Source organism: Bombus pyrosoma, linkage group LG2 (genome assembly GCF_014825855.1).
Source record: "Bombus pyrosoma isolate SC7728 linkage group LG2, ASM1482585v1, whole genome shotgun sequence".
Lineage (NCBI taxonomy): Eukaryota > Metazoa > Arthropoda > Insecta > Hymenoptera > Apidae > Bombus > Bombus pyrosoma.
In genome coordinates this window covers 15,410,477-15,426,981 of record NC_057771.1, presented here as the reverse complement: position 1 = coordinate 15,426,981, position 16,505 = coordinate 15,410,477, and the positions used below count along the sequence as shown (strand labels likewise).

At 29.0% G+C, this 16,505-nt stretch overlaps 4 protein-coding genes across 6 annotated transcripts; 2 read left to right on the top strand and 2 right to left on the bottom strand.

Moving 5' to 3' along the window:
* Window positions 1-14: 14 nt before the first annotated feature.
* LOC122577748 (caseinolytic peptidase B protein homolog) lies at window positions 15-3,179 on the bottom strand. Its single transcript, XM_043749281.1, has 10 exons — window positions 2,549-3,179; window positions 2,413-2,465; window positions 2,165-2,354; window positions 1,814-2,064; window positions 1,644-1,734; window positions 1,351-1,558; window positions 1,124-1,256; window positions 831-1,043; window positions 458-755; window positions 15-385 (listed from the first exon to the last, which is right to left on the bottom strand). The coding sequence occupies exons 1-10, from the start codon at window positions 2,898-2,900 to the stop codon at window positions 243-245; spliced, it is 1,932 nt and encodes a 643-aa protein (XP_043605216.1). The 5' UTR covers window positions 2,901-3,179; the 3' UTR covers window positions 15-242.
* A 559-nt stretch (window positions 3,180-3,738) lies between these two features.
* On the top strand, window positions 3,739-12,223 carry LOC122577747 (97 kDa heat shock protein). Of its 2 annotated transcripts, XM_043749278.1 has the most exons (13): window positions 3,739-3,887; window positions 3,979-4,172; window positions 5,276-5,474; window positions 5,870-6,226; window positions 6,356-6,677; window positions 6,779-7,034; window positions 7,120-7,250; window positions 7,336-7,601; window positions 7,968-8,075; window positions 9,297-9,422; window positions 9,508-9,747; window positions 9,828-10,118; window positions 10,204-12,223. In XM_043749278.1, exons 2-13 carry the CDS (start codon window positions 4,057-4,059, stop codon window positions 10,387-10,389), a joined length of 2,598 nt encoding a protein of 865 aa, XP_043605213.1. In that variant the 5' UTR covers window positions 3,739-3,887; window positions 3,979-4,056; the 3' UTR covers window positions 10,390-12,223. The 2 variants fall into 2 exon arrangements, with proteins under 2 accessions (XP_043605213.1, XP_043605215.1); XM_043749280.1 differs by lacking the exon at window positions 7,968-8,075 and having other exon boundaries at window positions 3,834-4,172.
* Window positions 12,036-13,567, bottom strand: LOC122577755 (vacuolar ATPase assembly integral membrane protein VMA21 homolog). Of its 2 annotated transcripts, XM_043749296.1 has the most exons (3): window positions 13,001-13,161; window positions 12,805-12,910; window positions 12,036-12,396 (listed from the first exon to the last, which is right to left on the bottom strand). In XM_043749296.1, exons 1-3 carry the CDS (start codon window positions 13,013-13,015, stop codon window positions 12,257-12,259), a joined length of 261 nt encoding a protein of 86 aa, XP_043605231.1. In that variant the 5' UTR covers window positions 13,016-13,161; the 3' UTR covers window positions 12,036-12,256. The 2 variants fall into 2 exon arrangements, with proteins under 2 accessions (XP_043605231.1, XP_043605233.1); XM_043749298.1 differs by lacking the exons at window positions 12,805-12,910; window positions 13,001-13,161 and adding an exon at window positions 13,430-13,567.
* Window positions 13,169-16,175, top strand: LOC122577753 (ragulator complex protein LAMTOR1). Its single transcript, XM_043749293.1, has 5 exons — window positions 13,169-13,780; window positions 14,032-14,108; window positions 14,184-14,273; window positions 14,390-14,588; window positions 14,666-16,175. Exons 1-5 carry the CDS (start codon window positions 13,736-13,738, stop codon window positions 14,753-14,755), a joined length of 501 nt encoding a protein of 166 aa, XP_043605228.1. The 5' UTR covers window positions 13,169-13,735; the 3' UTR covers window positions 14,756-16,175.
* The last annotated feature ends 330 nt before the right edge of the window (window positions 16,176-16,505 follow it).

Below are 16,505 nucleotides of genomic sequence, written 5' to 3'. Positions count from 1 at the left end.
ATTGTAAAAATTTGTATGCATATGATGGATTTTATAATTTTTATTTACATTTTGTCTTGTTATGGATCTCAAAATTATCGCGCATTATTAAACATATATTATTATTACAAACATTGTTTCATCTCTACAATAAATAATACAAAACATCCCAAATTTTTTTATTTATACGCACTATGAGATCAAGCTATAATACATTTTCTACAGTTGTTGAAATTATACACCTGCAATAATCTTTTATGGTATTAAAATGCCGAATTTACATTTGTTGTTAAATTCTCTGTAGAAAGGTCGACAAAATCTTTTGCACCTTTGCGTCGTATTGATAACGCTATATTTGCACCATTTTTATACCATTTGACTTTAAGTAATACGCAACATCCTTTTTCTATAAAAAAAAAACAATATTTCATTAAAGTTTGAAAAAATTGTTTTTAGATATTAGTAATAATTTACGTACCTAATTGACCTCGTTCATGAGCAGCAGCTAATTGGTTAACAACCCGTCTTTCAATCTCGTACTTAATAGAGCGTGCTCCGTAATGAGTGTCGTATCCTTCAGCTAAAAGTGACAAAACTTCTCTATTCCACTTCAATTCTATTTTATGCCTTTTCTTCGCACGATCTGCCCAAGTTTCCAATTCTTTTACAACTAACGATATAAGTTCAGATTGAGAAAATGGTAAAAAGTATACGATTTCATTTATTCTACCCAAAAACTCGTCTCTACCAAAGTGTGACTTTAATATCGGCCTCACCTGTAAAAAGGACATTTTTTTTTTAAATTCGTTCTAAAAATGTTAAAAAGATATTTTAAAAAAATTAATACATACTACTTCGTCTTTAAATTTACGAGATATTTCAATGTGTTCTGGATCCTCCTCTGTATCAACATTCTTATCCAGTTTTTGCTCCATTACACGTTGAGCTTCTTCTCTAAGGTGTACCGCGTGATCAGCGATTACTTCGCTTGCCAAATTTGATGTCATTATAAAAATTGCATTTTTGCACTCGATTGTTTTACCTTTACCATCAGTGAGTCTTCCCTAAACAAATATTTAGATTTTCATTTTGATATAATATTTTAATATCACATATTCAACAAAACACACAAAAGTAATCATACTTCATCAAACAATTGTAACAAAACAGTCAGTACATCAGGGTGTGCTTTATCAACCTCATCAAATAATACAACAGCATTTGGACATTTCCTTAATAGTTTTGTTAATTGTCCACCATCATCATGGCCAACATATCTAATCGATACAATAAAAAAGAAAAATAACTGGTAGGTTATATTTATAATATCTGAAACATACATATAGCGTGATAAATAGGAATAAAATTTACCCTGGTGGTGCACCAATCAGTTTAGCAACTTCATGTTTTTCTTGATACTCTGACATATCCAATCGAATAAATCCTTCCTGTTTATTTTTATGTATATAAGCAGCTAATTGTTTAGCCAATTCAGTTTTTCCAATTCCTGAAGAACCTAAGAAAAGAAATACTAAGGGATGTTTTTCATCTATCCATCCATTCTCTTTCCTTCTAATAGCTGCAATTACACAGAGTATTACAAAAAGTATTATATACGCCTTATGTTTATATATAAATTATTAAGCATATAAAATAAATCTTACTAGATGCAACAATAGATATTGCTCCAGTTTGTCCAACAATATACTGTCTCAAACGTTGCTCTAGTGGAAATCTACGACGTTCTTCTAATTCCTGTTTACAATATCAGGTAAAAAAATGGATCAAAAATAGTACTACATAAAAATCAAAGCTTGATTTTAATCATATGTACTTTTTCCTTCATTATTTCATCATATTTTATCGCACGTTTTATAAGCATTTCTTTGAGTTCTCCATCTTTAGCATATTCTACTGCTCTATGTCCTGATTCATTTTTCATTGTTGGATCAGCTCCTGCTTCTAATAATGCTTGTACACAAGACTTAGAGTCTGCTAAAACAGCATAATGTAATGCTGTAAAACCTTTGAAAGTGGCCCTACTATTCAAATGATCACAAAATTCTTCCTCCCTTATCATGAGCACTGAAAATTTGAAAATTTATGCAATATCTTATAAAATATAAATAATATATACAAGTATTCCATTTTTATTTAATTATTGTAATTTGTTTCAATCTTGTACCATCCAAAGTATGTAATCCTTTTTCTATAGCAGTTCCATAAACATTAATGAATTCATCTTGAACATTAACATCTGCTCCGTGTTTTAATAAAAGTTTCACAACTTCTGGTTTTGCATTAATAGCAGCAAGATGCAATGCTGTCCAACCTAATGGATGGCGCATATTTACATCAATACCTTCTTTTATAATCTACAAACCAACAATTTTTGGTAATTCATACTATAATGAAATATCTGTTTATACTCACATTTGTTAACTCTCGAATATTGCCATATTTTGCAGCCAGAAAAAACTGTTTATCTATTAAAAAATATTGATAATAATTGGATATTTATTCCATGTAATCACATATACAAATACATATCTTCTTTAATAATATATACCTCTGTGATTTTTGGCTTCGCAAAGAGCTATGGTTATGCCAATACCACCTAGTATAAATCCCAAATTTCTGAAATTTTTTTTTTCATCATTAATGTCATGTTTATTTCGTAAGACTTTCATTCTTCTTAATAAAGGACGAATTTCCTTCGATTTAAGTATATCCAAAAATTTATATGATGGATACATATGTTCTTGAAGTTTCCAATAGAATTGGGCATAACCTTTACCATTTTGATAGAACACACTTTTTATTTCATTTGCTGTCCATAAATTTCCTTTATTCATCAAAGTAGTTGAATTTTTATTCCTTTTTATAATTGAACAAAATCGTAAATTACACAGACGCGACATTTTACAAATGTGGATATCATGTACTTATGCGTTTAGACCGTATGATTTTTATATTACACGATTATATCTACTACTTATTACTAGTATATCGATATATGAATTCATTGAATAATTGCCAATAATTCATATAATAATGCAGTAATACAAATCGCACTATATTTACGTTTTTGACCGCTTTATTTCGAGACTGCTTTAAATCACGCTCTTGTATACAAGCGCGACGTATCATGCAACATTTTATAAAATTGGACTGACGTATAATATAATATATACATACTTAAGGAAGCAACTTTTTCTTTTGATTATATACGTAAATATAGTCGACATAAGTAATTTTATTAGAACGTATCATACAGTTTGCATATATATACGCATATAAAATATAACATATATATATATAATGTTTACAATTATAATTCTATGCAATAGTAATAATTGTAATATATGTATATATATATATATATATTTTTGTAATATATATATATATTACTCATTAATTCCACATATAACCTTACTATAATTAAAAAATTGTAACAGTGTAAAAATTTGTAAAATGACGTTGGTTAATATATTCAATTACAGTAATTCAAAATTTGTTTCACAACAGGCATACTGTGGTGCAAACCAATCATACTCGTGCGCAAAATTTGCTATATATAAATTCAAAATCTGCGAGAAACGATACGCGGGGAAAAAGGAAATGCAATAGCATAATTTCTTCTAATCGATTATTCGTATATAGACATGGTAATTTGCAGCAAAATAGTGTAGTATATCGATCCATTATTTTCGATCCTTCGAGAAATGAAACTGACGATGTCTAAGAGGAAAATTCCAATGGCGCATAATTCCAGAATGTTCCAGAGCAGCCGACTGACCAATAGGAATCGTATACCGCAGCGCCATGATTGGTGAATTTTCAGCAGAAGTTAGCAGAAAGAAGTAATCACAGTTACCGTGCGGAGAGCATTTCATTCAGACTATTGCGTGAGTGTAGAGCGAGGATTTATCCACCGTATACGATAATTATTAACGTGAAATCTAAACGACTATCAATCACTCGACTATCCTTGTCCAGGATCAACGTTTAATCTTTGATTTACGCAAGATAGTATTATTCAGTGTCGTAAAGAAAACGTCGTACCCAGTCTCAGCCATGGCTGCTATGTCCGTGATCGGAATTGACTTTGGTAACGAAAGCTGTTATGTGGCTGTAGCACGGGCAGGAGGCATTGAAACTATAGCTAATGATTACAGTCTTCGAAATACACCGTAAGTTTCTTTTATTATAATAATCGATACCTAATTTTTTCTCTTTTGCAGAAAGATACCGGTGCTCACCCGGTAGCTCCAAGTATTTCTCTTGTTTCACTGATTTACGTGAAAATTTTACGTAAAAATAGTAGAACAATTTAAAAGTAGTAATACATAATTCATTTCTGTACAAGTAGTATGTAAAGTAGATGATGCAGTATTCGATCATTGCCATTTATGTTCAAATCGTTTTATCTATTTAAGCATACCCGCTTACTTTCACATGACTAAGAAGTACAAAAAAGTCCATAACGTAGTTATGGTCCACGAGCTATTTTTTCTTTATTTGAATTTGGCGTAGTCATGTAAAACCGAATCAACAATCGATTTAAGTCAGAATAAATGTAACGAATAAGACGTGACGTTACTACTTACTACTACTATTACTTTCCCAGTCTTTGTGTACAAAATATATACGAATTGTTATTTTTTTACGTTTGAGTTATCGAAATTTATATCTGAACGTAACAAATTTATATGTATTACTCGTTTGTAGATCGATAATATTTGATAATCGTATTATTACGTAAATAAATTGTTATGATATTTGTTATATTTTTTATCTAAAATTAATAAAATGCTTAAAATATAAAAAAAATATTTGTAAAAATAAAGATACTAAAGTGTGTGTAATAATTTAATATTTTCATTATTAATTGTTAAAACATTAAATATAATTTATTTTTATTAATTCTATTCTTATATAAATGTCATGTTATTAAAATTTACATTTTTAAAATAAAAAAATTGATATTTTTCATGCATGTAAGTTTCATGCATGTAAGGTGTTTTATTATTAATTTCTTCCTTCATAATTTTATAATCTATAATATTTTATTAGATTTTTTACTGAGAGAATTAATAAATTGAAAATTTGAAATTTTTGTGTTCTTTAACATATATATACCTCGGTAGGAAAAGTGGATGATGAGATGATTAGATGATTAGATTATTCTAGAAATTATGTAGAATATTGACGTACACATGCTTGTTCAATATAATGTGAATTTTATGCATGATGTGGTATATGAAATTTGTATTTATATAAATATTGATTTTAGATCATGTGTAGCATTTAGTGGAAAAAATCGAATTCTTGGTGTAGCTGCTAAGAATCAGATGGTGACCAATATGAAAAATACCATTCATGGATTTAAAAGATTATTGGGTAGAAAATATAATGACCCACAGGTACAAAGAGAGCTTCAGACATTACCTTTTAAGGTAACTCATCAGTCAGATGGAAGTATTGGTATACATGTAAGTTGTTTTTAGATATGGAATTATATCTTTTCTATTATATCTCAGCAATAAAATTTAATGATTTATAGTTATATTATTAATATTTTATAACATATATAGCTATTTTATAAAATTATAATAATTATTGTATTAACATGTCAAAATGTTATGGGAAAATAATATGATTTTTTGTAATTATTTAATGTGATATTAGATGTTACTTAGATTCAATCTGGGCATTGTGCCAGATTTCTCACATTTATAGGGACTCATATCTTATTTATATCTCTTTAGAGCAGTTAAAACATGATGAATCATATCATATATAATTTGTACAATAAAAACTATAATGATAAAAGTAATTATGTAACAAGTACAAAACAAAGATATTTATACTTATTTCTACATTTTAGGTACAATATTTAGGAGAAGAACACATTTTCTCACCTGAGCAAATAACTGCAATGTTATTTACAAAATTAAAAGATATATCTGAAACTGCTCTTCAAACTGTTGTTAATGACTGCGTTATTTCTGTTCCATCATATTACACACAAGCTGAACGTCAGGCATTGCTTGATGCTGCACGAATTGCTGGTTTAAATGTTCTTAGATTATTTAATGAAACAACAGCTACTGCTTTGTGCTATGGCATCTATAAACAAGATTTACCAGCACCTGATGCACCTCCGAGAAATGTAGTCTTTGTTGATTGTGGCTATGCAAGCTTACAAGTAAGCATTTGTGCATTCCACAAAGGAAAACTAAAGGTATGTAATGAGTTTATTTATCTTAGTAGTAATTATCTTAACTGGTAGTAATAGTTATATAATTGCAAAAGCAATAAAATTAATATGAAATAATCCTACATATATATAAATGTTATACTTTATTTCTAGATGATAGCTAGTACTTTTGATAGTCAATTGGGTGGAAGGAATATAGATTCTATTTTAGCAGAACATTTTTGTAAGGAATTTCAATCACGTTATAATATTGATCCGCATAACAATCCACGTGCATATATAAGACTACTAGCAGAAGTAGAGAAATTGAAAAAACAAATGTCAGCCAATTCAACGATGCTTCCTCTTAATATTGAATGTTTTATGGATGAAAAAGATGTTCATGGTGAAATGAAACGAGCAGATATGGAAGCAATGTGTGCACACTTATTTAAACGCGTTGAATCGACTTTACGTCGATGCCTTGAAGATTCTAGTATGTTATATTTTGCATTTAATGTTGTTACACATGTAGTTTAATTTTACATAAAATATATTTTCCATTAATTATATATTAATCTGTAATACCTTTTGTAGAATTAAAGTTAGAAGACATTCATTCAGTTGAATTAGCGGGTGGTTCTAGTCGTGTTCCTGCTATCAAACGGTTGGTTGAAGAAGTGTTTGGTCGTACTGTATCTATGACATTAAATCAAGATGAGGCGGTTTCACGAGGATGCGCACTTCAGTGTGCGATGTTGAGTCCCGCTGTTAGAGTTCGTGACTTCTCGGTAACTGATATTCAACCGTATCCCTTGAAATTAACGTGGGATCCTACTCAAGGGGAAGACGGGTACATTAATATTCGCATTTTATGTATAATATTAAGCATATTTAAATAAGGACACATTTTTCTGATTTTTGTGCTATTATTTTAGTGAAATGGAGATCTTTGGACACAATCATTCTGTACCATTCTCGAAAACGTTGACATTTTATCGATCAAATCCATTTACACTCACTGCAAGTTATACTATGCCATTAGCATCATATCCTCGAACTCATGTTGGTAAGCATTTAATTCTTTTTATTATTTAATAATTTTTTCTTATTACTTAATAGTATACCTTACTATATAAACAACATTTTTACAGGTACATACACAATAAAGAATGTAAAGCCAACGCCAGAAGGTGAATTGTCAAAAGTAAAGGTAAAAGTAAGGATAAACTTGAATGGAATTCTTACTATTGTTTCGGCTTCATTGATCGAGAAACGTGAACTCACACAACAAGAAAAAGAAGAAGAAGAGAAACAGCAACAGCAGCAACAGCAAAATAACATGGACGTTGATCAGCAGCAAGACAGGAAAGATAAATCTGATCAAGAAGCACAGGCAAATGAACCACCAGCACCTGAAGTATGTATATTCATTGTTACTTCACCTTTCATTCAAATTATATGTATTCAAGGTCGTTTTTTATCAACTTATGTGTAATAATATTAACATTTAGTATAACATTTACTTTGTAATGCATTCATAAAATTATATTAACTTAGGGTTAGGTTTATCTAACTGTTTGTTGAGCTAAATAATAATGGTATATCCAATAAAATAATAATACTTAAAAAAAAGGTTTATTGCATAAATAACGATTATATTACAACGAAGTGTAAATTAAATGAAAACTCATTAAATTCATTCTTTGGAATACACTTTTGTAGAAGAACAGTATTCATGCTTTGAATGTCTGATGCATGACTATGTGAGTTTATTGTGGTTTAGGTGAGCATGGATAAAACGCGACGGAACTCAGATGCTGATGATGGTGGAAGAGGTGCGGGGGGTTCTGCCCCTTCCTACTCCTCCAGGATTCTCTCTTGGCTCAGCTCGGTACGCGACACACTATCATTACTTGGACCCATATGTTAACTGAAACATGTGCAATAATTTATGACTTTTGCTTAGGTTGTTCTATTATTATAAGTCATCAATGGTTACGCGAATAGCTTATCGCGTGTAAAAGTGGCATAAGACTTTTATTTCTTTCATCACGTCAGCATCGTCAATTACTTGTTATAAGATCATTGCAATCATAAAATGAAATGTCCTGCATGATATGAGAATCGCGTGCTACGTATTATATATGTTACTATTCACTGTCTCAAAAAAACATTTTCTTAAGCACATTTTATCATTTTAAAAGAAATAAAATCTGAAAATATTAGGTTCGTCTGCAATGTAATTGCTTGTGATGTATCTCTATACTTATTTAATATTTCAAATACATTGATAAATTAATCAAATTCTATTGATTCGTGTATATCTAATATAAATTATTTATGACTTAGAAGTTTCCTACATATTGTAGTTTCTTTAGTGCATGATATTTAGTTATACTCAAAGGTTTTAAGTCTGTGTCGATTTCTTCTGCAAACTCGGTTAATAATAGCAACGTATAAGAGAAAATAACGCAGTCAGAATTTAATTTGAAAACGATTATCAATATAAACATATGCATATTATAATCTGGTGCAAAATGTTATGATGCATATGGGTCCAAGATACAGCTGTGTCACGCCGTGCTGTCTGTCTTTGCTCAGTTACTTTTCTACTGGGTCGCAGAAGGAAAAGAGACAGTAACTTTTTATAATGCAATAGCTATCAATGTGCTAAAATTGTGAAGGCAGGCAATGCGGTTCGGTTTTCGATTCGCATATTTTATGTAAATATTCTTCTCTATATAACTACATAATATATCTTGAAGTTAAAGTAAGACGAATTGAAAACTGCTCGCATAAGTATAATGCCCCTCTTTATCCTCTACTCATTTCTATCATCACCTGACTTCCAGTTTGTGTGCCTTGGTTTAAAATGTTTCAGTTTTATTATGACATTATTATGTTTATTTTATCTATTGTGTGTGATTACGAATTATTGCATTAAGAATAAGGAATCATTTTTAATATTCTTAAGAATTAACATAGAATGTTTTATATGTATTTCTTTAGTTAGTATTTATAATAATAAAAAAATAAATTTTAATATAAATTTTATTATAGATATGTATAGATAGATAAAAATATTTCATTTGAATATCTTATTATTTTTCAGGGCGACGATAAAAATGACGAAAGTAAGGGTAAAAAGAAAGTTCCTATTCGTACCATTGATTTACCGGTGGATATGTGTGAATACGGACTTTCTCAGCGTGATTTAGATGCTGCATTGGAAAAAGAGGTAAATTATGTTTATTACGTTTATTTAAATGTTACATTTTTTATAATTCGTATATTCTATATTAATATATATTTTTACATCTAAGTCCAAGATGATCGCTGAAGATAAACAAGAAAAGGAACGTGTTGATGCCCGTAACGCATTAGAAGAATATGTTTACGATTTACGTGCTAAGCTGTCGGAGGAGGATCAGTTGTCCACATTTATTACGGAAGATGACAAAGAAACACTTTATTGTACATTAGATGAAACTGAAAATTGGTTGTACGAAGAAGGTGAAGATTGCCAGCGACAAGTTTATTCAGAACGGTTAACACGCCTTAAGGTAAGTTACATTTATACTTTGTATTAGATACCAAATAAACATTTTCGTTTCAAAATTGAAAATTGTATGTTTATTGTTAGTCACAAGGTGAACCAATTAAAGAAAGACGAATGGAATTTGAAGGCAGAGGCTACGCTCTTGATGAATTAGCAGGAGCTTTGCAACTTGCTAAAAAAGGGATAGATCTCATTAGATCATCCAATGGAAAGGATGATAAATATTCCCACCTAACAGAAGAAGAGGTAAAGAAGGTTGAAAAAGCAGTCCAAGAAAAATGGACGTGGTTGGAAGAAAAACGCATGCTTCTTGCCAGTACACCTCGCACACAACAACCGCCAGTTACTGTAGCTCAAATTCGAGCAGAGAAACAGGTATTTGAAGCATATATCTAATTTAATGTATAACTGATACGTTTATACATATTGCCTTTTACATATTTTCTTTGTGTTTTAACAGTCACTGGATAGTGTTGTAGTACCGATTTTAAATAAACCAAAACCTAAAGTCGATCCACCAAAAGAAGAGAAACCTAAAGACAAAGCTTCTGAAACTCATCAAAAAAATAATCAAAATAGTCAAGGTGATGCTCACTCTCAAACCAATCAACAACAACCCCAGGAAGAGAAAATGGATGTTGAGTAACAGTCATCCCATTTTATGTGTGTTTAATATTATTAAATCTACCATTATTAAAATAACGAAAATATGTCATTACACAAGTCATTTTTATCATGTCACAAAAGCGCCTGATATGTTCTTAGTTAGCAGATGCGATTTGTTTTTTCTTTTCTTTACCCATCACAATTTATTGCTAAGTTTGCAATTTATTGATAAGTTAACCTATTTAAGAACAACTATCATTAATCTGAGTATATTGAAATTTGAAGAATTTTTTTTTGTAAATCACTTAAACAAAGTTGTATGTATATTTTACGTTCAATTAATTTAACTAATATATTATTATAAAATTATTTCATTCAAGTAAATTTCTTTAAAAATAGAGGTAAACATGGAATAAATAAAGATAGGCGCTGACATTTTTAAATTTCGTTTTATATTGATAAAAACGCATAAAAAATTTTCTTTTTTGACACGTGTATATGTATCCAGTGTATTCGTTTATGAAAAATAATCAATTAAGTTAAAAGTACACGATATTTGTAACAATTTTCTTATTTCTTAGGACGTTATAGGAGTATTATTTTTGTAATGTAATTACAAAATTCTTCAAACTTTAATATGCTTTTATGAAAGCATAACAAAATTTTTATCAGTGGAATACTCTAAAGAGATCCCTGATTTCATTGCCAGTAAGATTTAATACATTGTGTCCTATAATGTATAGAACAAGTATTAAGTTAGAGCTAATGACTAAATTAAATTGTGAAGTAGTTAATATCGCAGGCGATTTTATGTATTTAATTACAATAAGCATTCATTCCAACACTTCCCAGGCCGACAGCAAAATATTCTGTCACACAAACTTTTGTTGCATTTAAGATACTTAAATAAATTAATATTTCATTAAAGAAGTTTATTAAGCTTGTTCTAGGATTTGCTTACAGCTTTGTATGTTTAAAAGGGCTGCTAACTTGAATCGTGTATATTTTATGATATTTCAACATTGTCAAAGCTTTGATGACATGAAATAACGAGAAATGAAATTATAGTTAGGTATATTGTACATAATTCATAGTTTTTCATAAAAGTAAAATATTTTGCCTTTCAAATTGTGTTCTAATTAATTTGATAAATATCTTTTTTTATAGTTGTTGCAACGGTACTGTTCATTGGTACTAAAAAGGAATCAGTGGTATATTATGTTGCATTGTATATTGATCACGATTTATTTTGTTATTTATTCTTCCTTAAAGGTAGAAATAAAGTACATGACTACTATTCAGTGTTATTAGGGGCGGATTTGTACTGAAATTTTGTAATAATCTTCTGTATTTTATTCCCCTTTCTAAAAATTCGTATTTGTATCTTTTTAAGTAGCTGTTTCGAAATTATCAGCCTAAATACTACAAAGGATTATAAATTCGCCCCTGATCTAGTACTGTGATCGTAAAGTGCACTACAATTAATTTATGCTTCTGGTGTGATTTATTGAGGCACTAGAAATTATAAACTAATCTACTACAAGGTTTCTCAAATATAAAAGCAAAATATATGTAATGGAATTATATTCCATATAGATATATGTATATTGTAAAGTTTGTGCTGTACAATATGCAAATATTGTGTGGGAATGTCACTGCTTCTTTTTATTTAATAATTACGTTTCATTAATTGGTACAAGTAGTTATATTCATCCTTCATGCAATTTCACATCATTAAACAAAAAGAATAGGAGAAAAATATCGAAACATTAATAAAAAAGTATGCAATTGCAGAATGTAACGCAATACAATGTAACATGTTTTTTTTCAATGATTATACGCGAATAAATGTGTTATCAAAAAAGTGTACTTAATCGCATATGTGTTTCAAATACAAAAAAAAATGATTAATCTCGTTTCGTCTGTGTCTTCGATTGATCATCGAAGTATGCACGATATATAAAAGCGCCCAAAGCTACGTGTAAGACAAGGATCGCAACTCCAGCTGAATACACGTTGCTTGGCACCTGATCGAGCCCCAACAATCCTAAAATGTATAAAAATTTGTTTAAAATATTGATACGATGTCAAAATTATATTCGTAAATATGTGTATATCATGGATATATACTAACGTAATAATCAAAAGTATATATTGTGATGTACTGTATTAAGTAATTTATGTATATGTAACATTCCAATTCATAAAGTTTGTACATAAAAGGTATAAAATATTGGCTACTAGATTAAAAAATATGCAAAAAATATTCTCAAGTAACAAGAATTATTTACTATTCATATTTATGTTAAACTATTTTGTTCTTTAATATTTTCCCTAAATATTAAATTAATATATATATATATATATAATTTTATTAAGTATCATCAACAAAATATAATTTTTTAAATGTACGTAAAAAGGTTAAACATTCTAATAGCATTGTTTGCTTCCATACCATCAAAAATAAAAATCTTGCTAGCAAAAAATGAAAATACAGGTAAGGCTATTATCACCATACAATGGAATAATACTGTTTTAAAGACTTCTAATTCTGGTAATTCCTGGAAATAAAACTACGTATTAAAGATATTATTATATTTAAATACATGTATACAAAATATCAATGAATTAAAATGTAAAAATGAACACACCTTGATACTTGCCATGATGTAGATGTATTTTTAATTAAAATTTCCTTAATACTATTCAGTTACCAGTTACAATACCAATTTTATAAGATTTAAAGATATATATAGTATTATCATTATATTACTAATTTAGAAAAATATAATTCTACAGTTTTTATTAATGTCTAAGAAAAAATTGGAAATGAATATGTATTATTTATATAGAAAGTTGAAAAATCATTTCCTTTTCTATTTTAGTATACTATTTTGTTGAATGACATACATGTATAAATCTGTATATAGAACTTATATGATATTATATAGTAAAAAGATAAGTCTGATATTTTGATGGATAATAATTTAGACAACAACGTAATACGATAAATTCGTACACTCGTTATCTTGTGAATATTTAAGGTTATGTTATTCGATTTAGTACGTTATAAATCCCACCAGAGGAAGGTTGCATCTCGCATGTCCATATCCTTTTTGTTAGCGTTTTCGTATCTGGTTTAAAAAGGTTGTCACACGTTGCATTTTGTATAATTGGCCAGTTTCTTTTAGTCATAAATCCATCTCAGTAAATCACTTTAGTTGTCACTCTTCTCGCAGTATATTGCATTTCTGGACAGTGATTGAAGTGCAGTATCGGCACGTCCAGAGCTGATTCACTTGATTGTATACAGGAATGAAGATTAAAAATAATACGTTGTAGCAATACGTCACTGGTTATAAAGTGTTAACAATTCATTTATAAGTATGGGATGTTGTTACAGTTTTTGCAAAGAAGACAGTGATCCGCAGGTAATAAATTAGATTATTTTAGTCAAGTGGGATGTTTTGAAAGCTCAATTTATTGTATAACATTAGATACGTTAAAGAATACATATAAACTTTTATCGCAATTTCACTTATTCGGATTACGCATATAAGACTGAAATAGTCAAAATGTATATTATATTCTTATATGATTCACATTTATAAAATTGAAATAAAATTCAAAGACTAGAATTTAAATTAATTAAAACATGTAATTTATCTGTTTATCTTTGTAGAGTGGGGAAGCAAATGAAAGGACACATTTGTTGGTAGATCCTGTCAGTAATAACACAAATATACCTAGAGTACACAGGTGTGTTTTTTTATATATATTTATATATGATATAGATAAAAGTTGTTCAAGCTTTTTCATTTCTTTTTCTTTCAGTGATGATTATGTTAACCAATATGCAAGTTCAGCACCCAAAAAAACAGATGAACAAAGTGCATTAAATAGAATTTTACATGAAACAGCTGCGTGAGTGTTTGTTTCTGCCTTTCTTAGTCCTTATGTTTATGTTGCCTTTTTTTATAGTTATTTGGTAGAATATCATAATAAGGATCAATTTATTATGTTGAAATATTTAATTTCAGTAATGTAATAGATGTTGGAGCACTAGATTCACACAACTTAGAACAACATGAATATATGGATAGATCACGTGCATATTCTAAACGTATAGAAGCTGGAGGTATTAAAGTACCTGATAGTACATCTTGCTTACTCAAAGATGTTCCTGCCCCAGAAAAAATATTGGCAGCAGAACCTCTTGATGCTGAAGATCATGAGCTGGTAAACATATATTATATGCAATATAATATCCTATTATTTAAATATTTATCAATTTTTATATATGTTTTTATTTATAGATAACAGAAATGCTCCATAAGGCTGTGACAGCATTAGAAGATGTTAATGTTGAACACAAGGAAGATTTAGTAGTTCCTTTTTTATCGTGATCTTTTGGCATTTCCTCAGCAGGATTACATCTTGCTTGAGTGAAATCATTGTACTACACAACACTAAAAACATCATACATCTTTCCAAAATCAATTTTCGATAAGTTAATCTGAATTTACTTCAGATTTTAGAATAGAGTGGGGCTAAACGTCCGATTGGTAAAATGCCCCGAATTTTAAATCTCTGTTCGTAAACAGTCGGTTGAATATCGTATAATGTTATTTAGACAGCGAGCGTTAGCGGGAGGGACTGCAAAGTCGCCATTCGCTCACGAGCGTTCATGCGAGTCTTTGTCATACGAAGATCTTAAATTTGGGACTTTTTATACCCTGGACTTTTAGCTCCATTCTATCTTACTTGAATTTGAATATTGATGAAGCATTATAATCTGGTGTATTGTAGACAAAAGTTCAGGTACTACTTCTTAATAACGAAATGTTAAAATGGCTTGACAGTTTCTGAATATACAAAATTGTTTTAAGATGTTACAAGTTAATATATTTCCAAACGACCAGTTTTTAATGAAAAAGCTAAATTTGGTAGTGCTTTTCCATAATTTATATACGATACTGTAAAAAGATAAAACCACTGTTATTAATCTCCACTAAGATGTATATCGAAAAACAATATAAAAGGGATATTTTGTCATAATTTAATAAACGCAATCATATTATAAATTTATCATTTTTCGCATTAAAATTTGCAAAATTAAGTTTTATCAAGTGAATAAGTAACTTTTTTTTAACGTTCTATCAACGTTAAAAATATTTCATATACGTAAACGGCATTATATGAAACATGGTAGTTAATATGTAGATTCAGTAACAATTAATATTCACGAATGCGACTGGAATATATTTCGTTATTCATATTAAAGTGTATATTTTAATTAACATGCACATCTTTGTCTTTTTTATATTGTACGTATTTTGTTTTTATTTTATATTTGCTACAGTGTTGCAAAAAGTATGTACAATTTCAAGTGAGAAGTTCTTAATTTAAACATACACATGTGATATTTATATAAATTAGTACAATTACTAATATTATATTCTTTACTCATTGCCACTTTTCTTATATGTATTTCGTTCATCAAAATTTGTTAATTTTGTATTTTATTAAAATTATAATAGTTATTACTCCGCTATTATCTCTTATTAATTGATATGCGTTAAATAAACAATATAAATTGTGAAATTATATATTGATTTGTGAATAACAGTCATACTAAATAAATTTAATTATAGTCAACAATAAACGATGATTAAACGTTGTATAAGCCGCACTTGTTACATTACTAACTACGTTTATTGAAAATTGTAAGAATTATCAAATTTGTTATCAAAGCTATACGCACAAACGCATAAAGACCGTCAATATCGGTTATTTATTATTTCGTAAAATATATTTATAAAAATACTTTTCGTATTTAAATGCTCCACCTTTTACACATTGAATACTATTCTACTACTCTAATACCATTTTAAGATTAAGAAACTTCGACTTTGAACAGAATTATTCAATAAAGAGTATTTATTTTTAAATATCGTAGAAGTGAATTACGTAATTCGTTATGAAATTTTATTCGGTAAATGAATGCAGGAATAATAAAAATGTGGAGAAGTGATCACTATGGATAGTACATCGGTAAATCGATTTAAAAGGAAGCGGGAAATGAGCTGTTAGGAACGCGCGAAGTTTGATGAGAGCGCGGGAAGTAGGTGGTGGGGATAAGCCAAGCCAGTAGAT

What these genes read in the sequence shown, in the direction of transcription:
- LOC122577753 (XM_043749293.1), top strand. Translation starts at nt 13,736, where the DNA reads ATGGGATGTTGTTACAGTTTTTGCAAAGAAGACAGTGATCCGCAG. An exon ending in AAGAAGACAGTGATCCGCAG is followed by an intron (nt 13,781 to 14,031) that starts GTAATAAATTAG and finishes TTATCTTTGTAG; the next exon opens with AGTGGGGAAGCAAATGAAAG. An exon ending in ATTTTACATGAAACAGCTGC is followed by an intron (nt 14,274 to 14,389) that starts GTGAGTGTTTGT and finishes ATTTAATTTCAG; the next exon opens with TAATGTAATAGATGTTGGAG.
- LOC122577748 (XM_043749281.1), bottom strand. Translation starts at nt 2,900, where the DNA reads ATGTCGCGTCTGTGTAATTTACGATTTTGTTCAATTATAAAAAGGAAT. An exon ending in ATATTCGAGAGTTAACAAAT is followed by an intron (nt 2,355 to 2,412) that starts GTGAGTATAAAC and finishes GTTGGTTTGTAG; the next exon opens with ATTATAAAAGAAGGTATTGA. An exon ending in GTAAATTTAAAGACGAAGTA is followed by an intron (nt 756 to 830) that starts GTATGTATTAAT and finishes TCCTTTTTACAG; the next exon opens with GTGAGGCCGATATTAAAGTC.
- LOC122577747 (XM_043749278.1), top strand. Translation starts at nt 4,057, where the DNA reads ATGGCTGCTATGTCCGTGATCGGAATTGACTTTGGTAACGAAAGCTGT. An exon ending in TACAGTCTTCGAAATACACC is followed by an intron (nt 4,173 to 5,275) that starts GTAAGTTTCTTT and finishes TATTGATTTTAG; the next exon opens with ATCATGTGTAGCATTTAGTG. An exon ending in TTCTCTCTTGGCTCAGCTCG is followed by an intron (nt 8,076 to 9,296) that starts GTACGCGACACA and finishes ATTATTTTTCAG; the next exon opens with GGCGACGATAAAAATGACGA.
- LOC122577755 (XM_043749296.1), bottom strand. An exon ending in CAAGATTTTTATTTTTGATG is followed by an intron (nt 12,397 to 12,804) that starts GTATGGAAGCAA and finishes TATACATTTTAG; the next exon opens with GATTGTTGGGGCTCGATCAG.